Here is a 17145-nt window from a genome sequence, read left to right as displayed (position 1 = left end):
GCTGTGAGGCACGCGCAGCCCCCCCCCCCCCCCCCCCCCCCCCAAAGCCGCGGTATAGTTCGCACACTGACGTCATCAATTGTCGTGGAAACAGAACGATGCCCCCAGAGCGGGTATAAAAGGGCTGTCGACCATTTTGTGTTCTCTTTTCGCACTTGTACTTGACACACATTGGTAAAACTGGAGAGTTGATCCAAACTGTAGAGAGTATCAAATCGCTGAAGACCCAAACGGAGAGTTTCACACCGCCGAAGAAGAAGCACCTGAACGCATCTTTGCTAGGAAGCCGAACGAGAGGGATCGTCAATGAGCTACTGCGGGAAAGAGGACGACGAAGCCCCTCGGGGCTGCGGACCCAGGAGCAGCCCCAGCAGGCCCGGATCTGAACCGAGGCATCGGGGTAAGACAACTCTGTTGGTTTGGGTTTTACGTTTTACTTGTTGATGCATCCCTTAAAGACGCTAAAAGCGCCCAAAGTCAGAAATCAGAGTTTGACGGTGAACAGGTCACATCAGTTCACGAGGACTGGTGGGAAAACCCACATTTGGTGAAAGCAGACACTCGCTCTACGATGTCTTCGTGTAAATGTAATATTTGTGTGGGACAGAATGTGTTAAATATGGCGGGAGAGCCGTGTAGTGTCGTAATAGAAAGTGCGGTGGTCGGAAAGTTGTGTTGTTTGGATTTGAAGGCGTCAAATGTTCCACATCTGACATGGAGATTTGTGGGAAAGAAATGGCGGCGGCGCCATATTTCATAAAATGCCAAACATGTGTTTTAGTTGTTCACCATGGAAACGACGGAAGTGTTCGTGCTGCTGTCGAGTGAGCCGTCATTCGTTTTTCCGAAGTTAAACCAGCCGCCCGTAAATTTTTATCTTTATATTTTTTTACGTTTGTGTTTTTACTGCTGACAAGTATGTTTAAGAATGTTTTTATATCATAGAGAATAGATTTAGAGTCCAGCTCTGTATGATAAGTGGTCTGAGATGACTTTTTATGGTAGGCCTATATATTATTTGATGTAATTGGATTTATTTAATTTTTTTTTTTTTTTGCTGAGGAGGAGACTAGTGGACACTGAGTCTCAGAGGAAGAGATTTCTATTTGTTTTACACATTCAATACAAATTTTGACGGTTATATTCCTGCTAACTTGTTTGGCCAGTTTTTTTTTTCATTTTTCCATTTAGGATGCCTCGGAAGAACCACCGGCTGTCCGCTGCTGCCAGGCGGAGGATGGAGGATCGGTGTGACGGGCAGGAAGGAGCCTGTCATTTCCTTCTCGGGCAGACCCCCTGGTATGTACTCAAATGTTTTCTTTTATCATTACATGTTTTACTTTATTAATTGTTAGACGTTTTCTCACTATATTGGAAAGAGCTATGCCTCTATACTTTATTATAAATTATGAATGAAATTTCTGACTGTGATTTATAATTTTTTTTTTTTACTTTTTCACTAGCCCGTGGAACTGGACGTCGCCATGCCGTGAGGAAGTGGCCAACTTCTGCTCGCACCGGCAGGAGCCACAAGTTGGTCATCCCGCCGGAGTCTCCAGACAAAAAGGTAATGTTGTGTTGGAAGTCATTTGACAAATGATGTTTGATGTTGATCATAATCTTGTTTGCATGATAATAATTCTCCGTTGTGTCGTTCCAGTTTGTTCTTCTTGTCGGGGACTCCCACCTTCGTAGCATCGTGGATGGGTTCGTCACGATGCCGGAGGGACGCCTGTCGTTTGGTGCCATGGCGACGCCGGGGGCTTGTGCCAGGGACCTGAGGACCGAGCTGGTGAGTGCAGTCGTGCCACGTACACCAGACCTTGTATGTGTTCTTGCCCCCAGCAACAACCTGACGGCCAGGAGGACGGTGGAGCAGGCAGGGGAGGACTTCGGTGAGCTCATCGCCAGTGCCTGCAGTCGGTGGCCCAAGGTGTTCGTCCTGGACTTCGTTCCTCGCCTGTCGGTCGACGTGGATGTCCAGGATAACTTCAGGCAGGAGTTTCGCCGCGTTGCAGCAGTCATGGGTACGTTTTAAAAGGATGTTTGTGAAGTACATTTACATGTATGGTGTGTCATGTGTTCGATAGCAGACTTTTAACGATGCCATCTCTGTGTATTTATTGTAGACGTGCGGTACTGCTGCATCACGGAGCACTTCCCATTGAACCGCCTTGAGCTGTGGAGCCGGGATGGTGTAAGTATACAAGTATTTAAGGGAGATTTACTGTAAAATGTCGGTTCTGTCAATTAATTGTGATTGTGATTTCTTTTTTAGGTCCATCTGAGTGACAACCATGGGATGGGTGTACTGGTCCAGCTGATGTGGAGATCGCCTCCAGCCCAGCGTCGCCCTCCCCAGCCGGTCGTGATGGACGACGTCGCCCCTGCCCCAACGCTGGACCGTAGTTGGACAGGACAGGAAGGTAAGACTTGTGTGGTTGAGACTATTTGGAAAATGTCATATTTCAAATCAGTTTACTGTCATGACGATGAAAGGCCACTTTTTGATCAAAACTGTTCTGTCCGTCATTACAGAGGAAGCGACCTGAGGGACTTGGCCAGTCCACAGGTGCTGGGAAGATGAGGGTGGTTCACACGGTTTGTTATTTTTGATTACGTTTTAATTGAAAAATGTGTATATGTTTGACTGTATGGATGCTTTGTTTCTGATGAAACATTTCCACTAATAGTCTTTCTGTGTTTTTATTTCACAGGGGCGTGTGTTCCCCCCCCCACTCCTGTCCGGTTCAGCTCGGAGATGCTGGAGTCCACGGACCGGCTCGTGCCTGCGGACCTCAGTGCCCCCGTGGACTCCACTGCAGCTCCAGAAGGCCAACGGGTAATTAGCATTTAAATGAGATCTGGTTTTTTTTATGCCATGTTGTAAAGTTTCCACTTTTTAATTATGTTTTTCCTGATGTCAAAAAGGAGCTCTGTTTTCAATACGTCCTTGTTTTGTCGCTTTTCTACATTTAGAACGAGGAGCATCGTAGGAGGCGTCATCGTAGGAGGCTTCGTCGTAGGCGTGGCTTCCAAGAAGACTCCTGAAGTAGTCTAATAATTGTAATTGTGTTGATACATGTGTGTGGACAGTGATGATAATAATAGAATGTTTTTTTATTTATTTTTTATTTCAATCATCTTACAAACTTGACAAAAACTAAACTAAAACCACAAATGAAACGTAAATACAGCAAACGGTCAAACAGAACACAAAAACTAATCTATTTTCCTCCAACAATGGTTTGATAACAATATACTTTTACTGAGTCAGTTGTTTGACCAACATGGGCGTCTTTACAGTTATGTTGAATTTATGCAACGGTATGGAATCCCTGTTACACCCAAGGATTTTTCTATTGTTTTTGATGCTTTGCCTTCGGGTATTAGTTTTTATTAAGTTTTTTTTACCAACAAGGTCAAAATGATCTCATTTAAAATGCTTCAGTTTTAAATTCTAAATTCTCAGTTTTATATAATTAATTTGTTAATTATTTTATCCAAATTTTCCAAACATAAGTCAAAATTTTCTGGTAAGAAGCCAAACTTCCTGGAACTGTCTGCATATGTTGGTCGATATATCTCCTCCCTCTGTGATTGTGAGACTAAAAAAAGCTGTTAAAACGTATGATCCTTGTAAGCTTTACAAAATATTTATTTACATTTTGTTTTTTTGTTTGTTTGTTTTTTTCTCTATCTTGCTGTCGACCCCTGGTGTATTTATGATGGTTTGGTTGTGTATTAATGTTGTATACATCTCATCTAACTGAATTCAATCCATCAATGTTCTGTTTTTGCTACGTTGAGCCATGTTTTGTGCGAGCAAAAATAAACGCTCTGAACCCCAAACAACGCTGTGTCGTCCTTCATTCCTCTCCCTGTGAGCGCTGAGGTTCACAAGGATGGATATAGAATGGTGTTTGCATGTGTATATATATATTTATTACAGTTTTTCTCCATTGGTTTGGCTCTTTTCTTGAAACAGAAATTACATTCTCAAAACAACATGGACAAATCTCCAAACCACTTGGCAATTGTCCACAACAGAATTGCATTTCTCATTAATTTCATCAAATTGCAATTGTCTTAGTACATGTCTCAATATCTCATTACATCTTTGCAAATGATTAAGTACAGGTAGCCTACATTTAGCACAATTTCCATGTGAATAGATCTTGTTGATCTAAACTGATTGTCGATTCTCAGTCTAATGGTTGTTCTCTTCAAAACATGTCAGCATCATTTCATTATGTAAATCATCACTTGCACAATAGTCTGATCAATTGTCAAAATTAGTCAAGAACATAATACCATGAATACCATATATGAATCTCTTGGAACATTTGATAAATTGAGTACAGTCATTGACAGTCAGGTGAAACTAGAACTTGACTAACGAAGGAGGAGTTTCACTCATCTCAGATGACCAATCAAACCGTATGTTTAGTTACCTGACAGGTGCTGTCTATGATTGTGAATGCTGCCAAACATATACAGTATAAGGTTGACCAGGACCAGTACCATTTCTGAACATGGAGGCACCTGGCCAAGCAAATGAACAAGGGCAACTGCCTGCTCCATGAAGAAGAAGAGGAAGAGGAAGAGGAGTAAGGGTGCGTGGTGGTGGAATAGGGGGAAGAGGCCGAGGAGCACGAAGACACCATGTTGTCCCGGATGAAATTCGGGCCACAATTATAGACCATGTTGTCAACCACCGTCTCACAATGGTGGAGGCAGGTCGCAGAGTGCAGCCTAATGTGCCTCACTCTACAGTCTCCTCCATCATCCAAACCTTTCACAGGGAAAACAGGTATGTACTCATATCAGTCAATAATTGAATTATATGTTGTATACTGTAGGACTGGACACTGTGCATAAAGCAAGAAATGTGCATTTACCTATTCATTTGCAGTTTTTCTCGATTGTTTACACACATTTTCTGAACGCATGCCTCATACTCTCAGAACTCTACACGCAAATCAAAAAAACACACACACAATGGGCAAAACCCCTCAATTCTCCTGCAAAATGAAACTTTACATTCAAAACAATGTTATTTCTTCTCAAAATGGTATTTTGTTTTCAAATGACACACACAAACCATCATATGAATAGACATTTATAAGAACCAGTTGAACACTGATGTGCTCAATGTAAAACACGATGAACACTTCTTCTCCATTTACCATAATGACTTAGGCCTTTTTTTGTTCAGTGTTACACTCACTACAGACAGTACATACATAAATGTGTTGTAAAATATTTTAGAATATTGTTTTTATATATTTTATTTTTCCCACAAGAATACTGTAAATACTGTATACAGTTTTCATCCCAACCAACACAAGGTTGCATATACAGTGGTCTACATACAAAACCAGAAGAATTTACTGTATACAGTTACAAAAACAACAACTATCCTGCATCCTCTCTTCTGTTTCGGTCTGGCCACAGCACCTCATCCATCACAGGCAATGCAAGCGATGGCCAAGCAGCGTGGGAAATATCGCCTAGCATGGCAAATCCATGCTAGGCTCCTCCTCGTACTCTCACTCCTCTGGCTCTGCCTCTGTTGCCAATGTTAGCATCCATTGCTCCAAAACAGAAGAGCTCACCTGTTACCCTTTTATGCTAATGCTCTGATTGCAAATTGTAAAACTGTGTTGCAGGTGTTTTCCCATGTGATGAGTCAGTGTGCATATAGGGAAATTAACTTTAGAATTTTGAAAGGCAGTGTGTTCCTTGTGAAAACAAGGGATTTTCTACATGAAAATTGTGCCAAATGCAGAGAATTGTGTGTAGTGTTTTGAAAAAAGTGTGTTTTAAAACTGCAATTTAAGTGTAAAGCAGGAATTGTGCTTGCAGTTTAGCAGAGTTAGTTCAGGGTGTTGGTGCATGAGTTACATGTTGTGGTCATTGTGTCTCAAGTACCAGTATTTGTGTGTAAACAATTGAGAAAAACTGTAGTGTGTGTGTGTGTGTGTGTGTGTGTGTGTGTGTGTGTGTGTGTGTGTTATAGCCCTGCAGTAATGTACCTCAATGGGATACAGTAGTATTCCAGTCACTGTTCAGTGATGCATTAGAATAGTGGTAAAAAGTAAAGCAAAAATACAATTTCATTGGTAACTCATTCTGTAAGAAATACATAAGACATACATTACGAATGGAGTGTTGTCCTTTGAATTCTATGTTGAACGACAACCTGGCACGGGTGGCTACTCTTACCATAAAATCATTTTTTTTCTTCAGTTTTACACACAATTGTATTCTGTTAGCTAGACAAAAAAACGAGTACAGTAACCATTGTCAATGAAGGACTGGGCTAAGACTTAGTGGTGCACATGAGGGATATTTCAATTGTCCTCTGCCATAGTGACAAAACATCTAAACATTTTGACTTGCAGTGCTTACACAATGCCAAAGGGATGATGCATTTTGGGGGCACTGACTATTTATATGAGAAAGGAATTTAGATTTGACACATGAGTGAACTGTTTTGGGAGAGATATGAGCTTTTGCAGGTGAGCCATGGTGGTGTGCTGAACCATCCAGGTTATTTTGGCAAAAGCACCAAGAGCGTTGAGAACGTCCGGTTCTCATGTTTCGAGAAATTAGCCAAAGCAATTGAGAAGGATCTTTTGTCTTTTGGGGGCACTGACTATTTATATGGGAAAGGAATTTAGTTTTGAAGCATGAGTGAACAGTTTTGGGAGAGATATGAGCTTTTGCAAGGGAACTATGGTGTTGTGCTGAACTGTAAGACTGTTTTGCCAAATGATCTTAGAGTTTTGAGAATGTAATTTCTGTTTCAAGAAATGAGCCAAACCAATGGAGAAAAACTGTAATATAACATCCCCATTGAACACGTTGTATTTGATACTGTTTGACTCTTTTCAGCCACAAGAGGGCAGACTTTCAACACAAACGTCCAGCTGTTTCTTCTGAGAGACTGAACCAGCAGCACCTTCACCCTCAGTCACCATCACTGTCACCACACCCACTTCACAACGCTCGTCTCCTGACCTCTAGTGGCTGAAACTTGTACAACACGCGTTCAATCAGCTGATCTCTGATGCCTGTTTCCCACTGGTTTCTGACACGTCTTATATACATGAACAGTTGAATTAAATAAACGGTGGGGCTGTTTACCCGTTCACATGTACAGTATGTGGATGCAACATTAGATTATGGAGGTTTAGACTCACCTGATGCTCTGTGCTTCTGTTACTGAGCGAAAACAATACAATCTGTAGACTTCTTCTTATATTTCTTATATTTTATATTATTTTGACAGATGAACAATGGAACATTTTCTTGTTTTTCCTGCTTTTGTCTAATCCCGACTTAATTCTGCTCCGGTTTTGACATCACATTTCATTTCACACCATACTCAGTTTTAATATCTTTATTGACAGTGTGAAGAACCTTCAGTATTGTGCACTTAACCCCCATGTTCCTGTTCCCCATTGGGCATGAACGGGGTCGTGACCTTGAGATCCTAGTGTTCCTGTCTTCCTGTCAGCCTCAGCCAGACTTGCTGCTCTTTCAGCACCAAACATCACTCCTCCAGCTCTTCATTACTATTAAGGAGACACGTTCAAGTCAAAACAATCCTGCAATTCCAGTGGAAATAGTTCAAAATGCTGTTTGTAGTCGGGTTAATAGTAAAGTTACCATAACGCCTTTGATCTGTAACTTCTCCATACCAGTGTTAAACCCATTGGAAAGTCAAGGAAATGTGTCCATGTTAAAATATGCTATACATATTATTTATCAGTCTGTGCTCATTATTTGAAAAATGATTTTATTTGTAAAGAAAACCACCTCTCCTCTCCCCTCTCCAGTTACCTCGTTGGTGGCCCTGGCTCCTCCGTCCCTGACCCCTGACCCCTGACGTACTCCCTGGCTCTGGAGTCGGACTCTCTGGCTCAGAAGGCCCTGAATGAAGGGATGCTGCTTCACGACTGGAAGGGTTGTCTCCCCAGGCTGAGGCAATGAGGGAGGAGGCTGAACAGATGGCCTGCCACCTATAGCCTCATCCATGAGAGAGAACCACTTCCATGATCCAGTGGCCTCCCCTGATCCCCATTTTGTTCAAACCTTCTCTGAAGAACACGTCTAAAGTGCATTATGAGGCATTCAAAAAATAGATGAGACTTCTAATGAATGATACATACAAGTGTCTTATAGATGCTCTTGACTAGTTCTAAACTAGAGGTTGACTGATATATTACATCATGACCTTTACCACCACAACTAACTCTACTAAGTACTCATATAAGTAAAGTGTAATACATGTTCATACATACAAAGAGTCTGTGCTGCATCAGAATCAGAATCAGAATCAGGTTTATTGCCAAAGTAAGTTTTCACTTTCAAGGAATTCCTGCATTGTGAAGACAGTGTAAGACTGCTTTGTCTCAAATAAAAACGCCAGAGAGGCTAAAGATGGTTTCTTCTTCGTCCACTTATTCCCAGAGTTCAGCGCTGGTGATGCTGCAAAGCTCAACAGTCGTCCATTATTGTAGTTTCTCCACCGCAGACTCACGTCAATCACTGTCAATCATCAGTGGGTGCAGTATAATGATGTAGTTTAGTAAAAGTCTGGTCTTTGGCTAAATTCTTTTGAGTTCTCCTTCCAACTTTCCTTAACCCCATGACCTTTTCCCCAGAGGTCAAGGAAAAGGCGTTAGGATCTCATGTTTTGACTCCTCGACCGCAACCCATGAATTCAGTTCCGTCTCTCCCTCTTCTCTCCCCTTCAGCCTAAACCAACACATCATGATGTATCAGGGTGACACAGAACAAACAGGAAACAGGACATTATGATTAGTATTTAATTAAAAAGCAGCTCCTGAATCGACAGCCTGTGGGTGTTGACCTTTAGTTACCTGTGATGCCGCCACACACACAGGCTGAGAGCGTCAGGATATAAAGTGCAGGTGATGAGTGTGTGATCAGGTGATCTGATCAGAAGCTGCTGAAGGTGAGTTCACACTCTGCACATGATGGAGAGAAGTAGCTGGTAGTTTTCAGTAGCAACTCAGATATGTCCGTGTTGCTCAGATTCATAATCCTGTTCACTTGTTATTTCATCACATAGTTCCTGATTTAATGCTTTTATAGAAGAACATGTTCACATTTCTTAAACTGATGTAATTATTGTTTTATTATTGGGACTGAACCTCAAGTATCATAATGGTAATAGAATTAAAGAACAAATGATACATTTATAGATGTATACTGCTCATTACAGGAAAAAGAAAAGTGCAACATCAAACTATATCATGACATCATATGGATGTTTTTGTGTTTTTTCCAGAATGATTACTGCTGTGATTGTCGTCCTGCTCTTGCTGAGCTCAGCCAGCTTTCCTGTCAATACACAGGGTAAATAACCAAATATGAAATGCTCTTTTTAGTGAAGATAATAATGTAATATTCATCCATCAGTACGAGTTTCCTGTCAACAAAAGCTGATTGTCTTTTAAAAGTAAAGTTAGAATATTAATAATACAGCAATTTACCCAGATGTATCATATTTTGTTATGATTATATTTCATGGTACCCCTCAGTGTTCACTCACTAAATATGACATGACATGTATAGATATATATATTAGTTAAGTTTTTCACACAATGTATCAGCGTTATGTATAAGAAGATCACTATTTCTGAAAAGCATGTGACATATTTCATACTGATGTCTTGATTGATATAAATATGTTTAATGCCAGAAATAGCATTCATCATTCATATAAAATACACTTCTGTAGAAGAAGAACTTTTTTGTGTCATCCCCTCTATTGGAACAAATGCAAGTTCTTCCCCAGTTTCACAGGCAAAACCAATAATGTCAAATACTGATATGTACTTTACATTGTTGTTCAGATAAAATGCTAAATGTTCTCTAGATGCAAGAATGAAGCTACCAAGGAAGCTGGATGTAAAGGTGGTCCAGGCGTATGTTGGACCTTCAGATGGTGGTTTCGGTGGAGGTGGTTTCGGCGTTGGTGGTAGAGGACGTAAGTCTGCTTTATTTACAGTAGAAACATGAATTATTTTCTTTCAGCCAATCAACACAAAGCGTTACTGACGACTATAAACAGGAACATGTTTCTAAATAATCCATCTTCAGTGCTCTTAAAATCAGTCTGAATTCCCCTGGTGGGATGAGCTGGACAGCTTCAGGTCCTGCTGTAGTGCATTCCAGGTTGAAGGGGCGGAGAAGGAGAATCAGCTCAGTGCTGAAGGAACATTAAAGGTCATGAAGGCCTGGGAGTGCAGCCATTGGTTGGGCTGATTGGACAACATGTAGGTGGATAAATGTTTCGCCAGCAGACCAAGAATGGATTTGTAAATGAAGTTATAGCAGTGCAGTGATGACCTGTTGACTCCAGAGTAAACAGTGTAATGGTGAGTGAGGCGTTTACAGCCTGTTCAAATAATCTGAGTGCTCCAGATAGCGTCCGACATATTTCTAGAGCTGGTTGAGGTATTCATATAAACGACGTCCCCAAGAACAGATAAGGAGGGGCATATCAGCTGCATGTGTGAGCTTTGTGTCCTATTAACCGGTTGGGGAGGCGTAAATGGAAGCAGGTGTATAAATATAAATATAATCACAGAAAAATGTATCTGAATATTTGTACGTTTGTAGAATGACGTATGAAAGTCATATTTTACTGATCAATCATAAAGCTATATACTGACATTTCAACCTGCTTTTTCAGGCTACCGATCACGTTGAAAGCAGGTGAGTGTGTGTCTGTATGTGTGTGTGTGTGTGTATTATTTCCATCCTTGAATCTGACATGTTGATTATCTGATTGTGTTCAGAACTTCAGTGCTGCATCTTGTGATCCTTTCCTCCCTAGAAGTGGACACCTCTGTCGTCATGGCAACTGAGTGACAACACAGACCAACGTCTGGCTCAGGGCCAGAGCCTTCATCATCATCATCATCATCATTATAATCATCACTGCTACACCTTCTACGTCCTCTACAAGTGAAACCCATGAACCCCACTTCCTGTTTCCATGGTGATGATGAGTTTGATTGACAGCTTCAAATAAACACACATGCTCGTGATGGTTTGTGATTTTGATCATTCTTCAGCAGCTTTACAACTTTAGTCAGCTCTGGAGTCAAAACCCTGCTTTGGTTTATCCTGACGTTAGATTTCACCGCCACAGAGAAGACAAAGCGGACTACTAGTGCAGAATCACACACAGATTTAATATTAGTTGGCAAGTATCACAGGACTGTAACTGCTATAATGGCAATGTCTGACATTCCCTCAGTGTGTATCCTGTCACCTTATGTGGACCTGTGATGAGTGGTGGATTGATGTATGATGGACCTGATCAATGGATATTGTTTGCAGAATATCCTGCTGTAGTTCACACCTTGTGTTTACACACAGACAACACATTCCTTCCATAGCAAATGTAAATGGTAAATGGCCTCATTTATATAGCGCTTTTGTCCAAAGTGCTTTACAGCAATGACTGACATTCACCCATTCATACACACATTCACACACCGACGGCGGAGTCAACCACGCAGGGCGACAGCCAGCTCGTCAGGAGCAATTAGGGTGAGGTGTCTTGCTCAGGGACATCAGGCACTCAGCTAGGAGGAGCCGGGGATCGAACCGGCAATCTTGCGGTTACCAGCCAACCCGCTCTACCTCCTGAGCTAAACCTCTCAAATGACATGTCAAATTACAATAATATTTCAAAGTAAAGGTGGACAGCAAAGTGGGAAGCCATTTTTGGTTTGAACATGTATTTAGATCATGTTTTTAATAGTTGTGTAATATTCTCAATACATAAAGGGAGGGTGCAAGCATGATAATTGATGTGTGACTTACAAGTGTGTGTGTGTGTGTGTGTGTGTGTGTGTGTGTGTGTGTGTGTGTGTGTGTGTGTGTGTGTGTGTGTGTGTAGTTTTAGGTCAAATCTTTTTTAATGTCATTTCTTGCGGAAAGGGCATTTAAATGCACGTTTACAATAGTAAGAAGGTGGTTATTGAAGTATTTTACCAAGGGAATATATCACAGTGAGTGCACAGACCAGTCACTGGAATGAACAGTCCTACAGCTGCTGTGTCAGCATTTACATTATATGTACACAGGAAATCAATGGTTGAGTGTGTAACGTCACTAATATTTTGTGTTGTGACATATATGTTTTAACAAAAATGTTTCATTTGAACATGCAGGGTTCTACAGTACAGCGTACATACTTTAAGACTACAGTAATCAGTGTATTTCTGCTTTGACTTTTCAGTTTATTACCCAACATTTGTTAGAAAACTAATCACATTTTATAAGTTCCATTCCTTTCAAGAAATAATGATGTTGTAGCCAATTTCTATAGATTGTGAATATGTTGTGTTGTGTATGGTTCAGTCACGTAAGTAGTGGTGATGCTTGTTCACCTGGCCACTAGGGGGCATAGCGGGAATCACGGTGGTGACGTAGCTATAGAGGGCAGTCACCGGAGAAGGGGGGGGGGGGGCTGTTGGTTGGAACCATGCACGTTGGTTTCAGTTTTACTCATTCATCACAGCCAGTGTTTTTAAATAATATTTCTCTGCAAAAATAAAACACAAAACTCACAAGTCATGGCAGACCTCATCTGTTAAGCAAGAACGCCTTGGAAAAGACTCCAAATTCCCTCAAGTGGCAGTTTTGTGGTTTGATTACCTCTAAAGTAGTCACATGTCAGATAAAAGAGTTTGTGCTTCCTCTTCAGATGTACTGAAATACAATTGTATGTTTCATTCTTGAATGTTTTCATTTTATTCTTGTACATTTATTTGTATGCATTTATTCTTGTACATTTATTTTTATACATTTCTTTTTGTACATTTTATGTTTTCCCCCGGTGACAAATAAAGTTTTTTGAATTGGATTAAACCTCTCCTCAACAAACACAAATCTTTTTGGCACAGGTGATACGTTCACAATTAGACTAGATCACCATTTCCTCTCACTTGTGTTATTTCAAACACTGGATGTCTTTAGATCAATATATACCAGTAAACCTGGAACGAAAGTGCAGACTTAACATATTGATCGAGATAACATGACAAGATTATCGATTTAAAAGGACAGTAATCCATCTTGGATAAAACCGCGTTAATGTTAACACAATCTAATGTCATGAATACACACGTCGGCTGGGTAACAGGACTTCGGTTTCAGACCTTCGTCCACTAGTCTTCTCCCATCTAACGCTTGTCACTCTTTGGCTGGATTTTTGATAAACCAAACGGAAATTAAACAAAAATAATGTTATGTATGAGAGTTCTTCAGTTATTATTGTTTGATTGTAGTTTGGTTCATTTTGAGTGGATTTATTGTCTTCAAAGTCGAGCTGAAAAGGAGAACCTTTCTACCGTATGGTGACGTACTTCCAAGTTCATAATGTTGGGAGGAAATTGATTTGATCGTTCAAAAGCTCACACCTTCACGAACTCAGAATGATGGTGGTTGTTTTTAAACAACTTTAAGAACAAGGTTTACTCACAGAAATATGGAGCTAGAACAGTCTCATAATTCATAAATGCACAAAAAAGATTTACAAATGTATTTGGGGATTTGTATATACATGTGACTCAAAACACAAATACATTTTCAATGCACACACAAATATGTTTCATTTCATATGTAAGTAAAACATATTCACATATAAAAAACAAGATTCATAAACATATTTCCAATGCACACACAAATCTAAAAAAAAAATCACAAATACATGAATGTTAAAGTATTTGCAATCTTCATCAAATACGCATTTGGGGCTTGTTACATTCATATATGAGTGTTGGACCTGTATTTACAAAGTGCTTTTAATTTGTAAACCTCCCTGCATTTGTGTGTGAAACTTTTGAGACTCCCCTGACGTGACTCTGATCCACAAATGCGTTTTTTCTAAGAGGAGGTTGTCTGTAGCCAATCAGATGTCTCCCTCCTTTACAGCCAATCACGTGAGTGCGTTGCGTTGGAGGGATATGGGTGCTAGAGCCAGAATCGACCTTATTTCTGGAGATAATTTCCCTTCTTCCTGTGCTCCCTGTCTTTATGCTGTATAGATTAGGTGTACAGTTATATAAATATCTATTTTTCTTTTATAAAGAAGCATTTTATGGAAGTAATTTATTCCCTCATTCTGGGGAAGATGAACCGGTGCAGGCGGAGTTGTGTTTTAGACTTTTGGGGGAGACACTCACGTGATTGGCTGTAAAGGAGGGAGACATCTGATTGGCTACAGACAACCTCCTCTTAGAAAAAACGCATTTGTGGATCAGAGGCTGTGGCTGTGTTCAAAATGCCATACTAACGTCCTACTCGTACTTAATTGTGACGTAAATTTGAGTACGTAGTGCGTTCACATACAATAGTATGTGAATTTGTGCACGCGAGAAATGCCCGGATGTATACTGCATTGGCAAGAATTTCTGAGTACAGCGGACCTTGCTAAATCTACTCAACTTCCCAAAATGCATTGCGGCTCGTCTGACTTCACAAGTTTTGGATAATGGCGGACGACTGCGGTGATTCTGGCGAGGAGCCCGACACAAACCGCGTACACATGTAAGTATACTGTAACATGACTTTTACGTTTCCAGCTGACTTTTAAATCGTATTGATAATGAACGTTACTTTATTGTTGTTGGCATTGTACGTTAACGTTACGAATCGAAGGTCCTTCCAGCCGGCTAGCCTACTGACGGTAATTTACCATTTAGGGGTTAGCGAGCGCAAGCGAAGCGGAAAATGTGCCGTTTTTACCGACGTTAACTAATAATATAGTGCTTATGTTAAACCGTGGTTATATATTTACTAACGGTGATTAATAACGCCGTGCACCGTTGTCCGTTAAAGGGTCTGATGCAGACACCGGGCGCCTCATTCAGTGGGGGGAACGAGGCGGAGACGTTCACGTTCACCGGCAGCAGGAATGCTGCTCTGAGAGGCTTCACTTAAGAAAATGTGGTTTAAATGTTATAATTCTTATATCCAGGACTGCTGGAGACTCTGAGGATGTCCCAGGACTGCTGGAGACTCTCAGGATGATTGCGGTAAGAATATGTTCGGTGACTGCTAGCTAAGCTAAAATTAGCAAAGCAAGCCCAAGCTAAAAGTAGCTTAAAAGCTAATAGTCCAAGCTAAAAGTAGCATAGTAGCCTTGTAAAAGAACAAGAGAGAGGAACCAGTGTAACGTTAAGTTGCTTTGTTAAGTGTACGTTGTTGGTCTTTTACAGGAAGCAGTACGCCGTCTTCACAACTCGGAGACGAATTGTAGGCGCTACGAACCGGAGCAAGGGTACGATTTAACCTTTCTGTCGTGTTCGGGTCAAATCTGACCGATTTCCTACTTTCATCAATCATAAATATTGTGTTTTACATTTTATTGTCTCAAGGCCTTATGATATCCTCCACACTAGGCATTTGAACATATACAATTGATGATCACCACTTTCGTTGAATTTTGAGTGGTTAAATCAACTTTGTAACACCTGTGGTGTTCCCGGTCAAAAATGACCGCCATAGGAAATGAATGGGTGACCCTAGTTTGTGTTCATCCATCAGATAGTATACAACCACAAATCCACCACCGCCACTACACACACACACACACACACACACACACACACACTACACCCCATGTGAACCCCTTTCAGACTGAATAATTAGGTGTCTCCTCTTCTCACCTCTTTCCTGCACTTATGTGCCTCTCACCTACGTGAACCACACTTTTTGATACTAAATGTATCATATCTTCACACAGACCACCTATATAAAGCTTTAATTGTGTACTGCTGTCATTTTACTCTGAACACAATGAGTAGGCGCCTGATAAGACAATTTTTTGCCAGAGAGGCTCTTGACCTTTTTTTTTCAAACTGATGAAGAAGGGATTGAAGTTGAACCGGAAATAGAGGAGGATATCTCAGAAATAGAAGACAACATCGATCCTGATTTTGACCCAGACCATTGTGAGACCGACCAGTCAACAGATGGTGAGGAAGAGGCACCTGAGGAAGAGACAGCTGAGGAAGACACACCTGGGGAAGAGGCACCTGAGATGACATTCCAGTCCAAGGATGGCAACTTGCTCTGGTATTCATCCACACAGGACAGAGGAGGCAGAGCAAGAGTTTAGGATATTGTTAGGATGATGCCAGGGCCAACACGGAATGCAACATCTCATGTGGATGACATCAAGTCCAGCTTCCAATTCTTTTTACCAGAGTCCATTATGGAAATTATACTGATGACAAACCTGGAGGGGAGGCGTGTATTTGCAGACACATGGAAAGCATCGAACCAGGTAGACCTCCAAGCCTACATGGGTCTGTTGATTTTAGCAGGAGTATATCGGTCCAACAATTAGGCTACAAAAAGTCTGTGGGATGCGGAGTCTGGGAGGCCTATATTCTGGTCAACTATGTCCCTGCAACAGTTTCATGTCCACTCACGAGTTATCTGATTGGATGACAGAACTTCACAACCTTTCCGACCTTGCCTACGTTTGCAAGGTGCATTCTGACCTGATTGCAAAATGCCAATCCTGTGTGTGAAGACACACACACACACACACACACACACACACACACACTCACACATGGATGATGTGTTCATGCTGATGTTCTGATGTTTTGTGAATTTGGTCTCTGTTTTGACAATACACGCGAATTTTGGAATAAAGTGTACAATTTTAATATTCACTGCAGTTATTCATGTAAACCAGTAGTCTGAGACATTGTTAACAGCTTAAAGGGGAGTAAAATAAAATTTGGTGATGATCAGTGTTTTTTGTGTTAATGTAAGAGCAGTTAAAACAGGCCGGTCAAATTTGACCGGGAACACTAAAGTAAGGGGGGAGAAACGAACACGACACAAAGGTTAAAGAATATGCTTTCATTCTGCTGTATAAGGAAATAGATGCGTTAACAGTAGATACCGATCTTAACTGTTCATTTTGTTTTCACAGACGAACCTCGCCTCATAACGAAGCTGTGACCTCTTACTTGCTCGGAGCTTTGTCCGCAAGTCTATGACGCTGATAGTGACGCCATTGTGTGTAAGTAACTTTTACTGTTTTCTTCTTCCTTGTTTTAATTTTAC

The 17145-nt window shown here is 41.0% G+C and overlaps 1 protein-coding gene and 1 long non-coding RNA gene across 2 annotated transcripts; both read left to right on the top strand.

Annotated features, from left to right (window-relative positions):
* Window positions 1-306: 306 nt before the first annotated feature.
* On the top strand, window positions 307-8001 carry LOC311029327 (uncharacterized protein; the record flags this gene model as incomplete). Its single annotated transcript, XM_084034423.1, has 8 exons — window positions 307-400; window positions 1192-1299; window positions 1464-1567; window positions 1661-2027; window positions 2130-2197; window positions 2279-2426; window positions 2718-2842; window positions 7918-8001. The coding sequence occupies 8 exons, from the start codon at window positions 307-309 to the stop codon at window positions 7999-8001; spliced, it is 1098 nt and encodes a 365-aa protein (XP_083890549.1).
* Window positions 8002-14546: 6545 nt separating this feature from the next.
* Window positions 14547-16165, top strand: LOC311029552. Its single transcript, XR_014598891.1, has 3 exons — window positions 14547-14607; window positions 15038-15095; window positions 15279-16165. It is a non-coding gene; the product is annotated as an uncharacterized lncRNA (long non-coding RNA).
* The last annotated feature ends 980 nt before the right edge of the window (window positions 16166-17145 follow it).

The sequence above is a fragment of the Eutrigla gurnardus genome, assembly GCF_963514095.1.
Source record: "Eutrigla gurnardus genome assembly, chromosome: 19".
Lineage (NCBI taxonomy): Eukaryota > Metazoa > Chordata > Actinopteri > Perciformes > Triglidae > Eutrigla > Eutrigla gurnardus.
The sequence above is the reverse complement of the archived record's forward strand: the minus strand, read 5'-3'. Positions and strand labels throughout refer to the sequence as shown.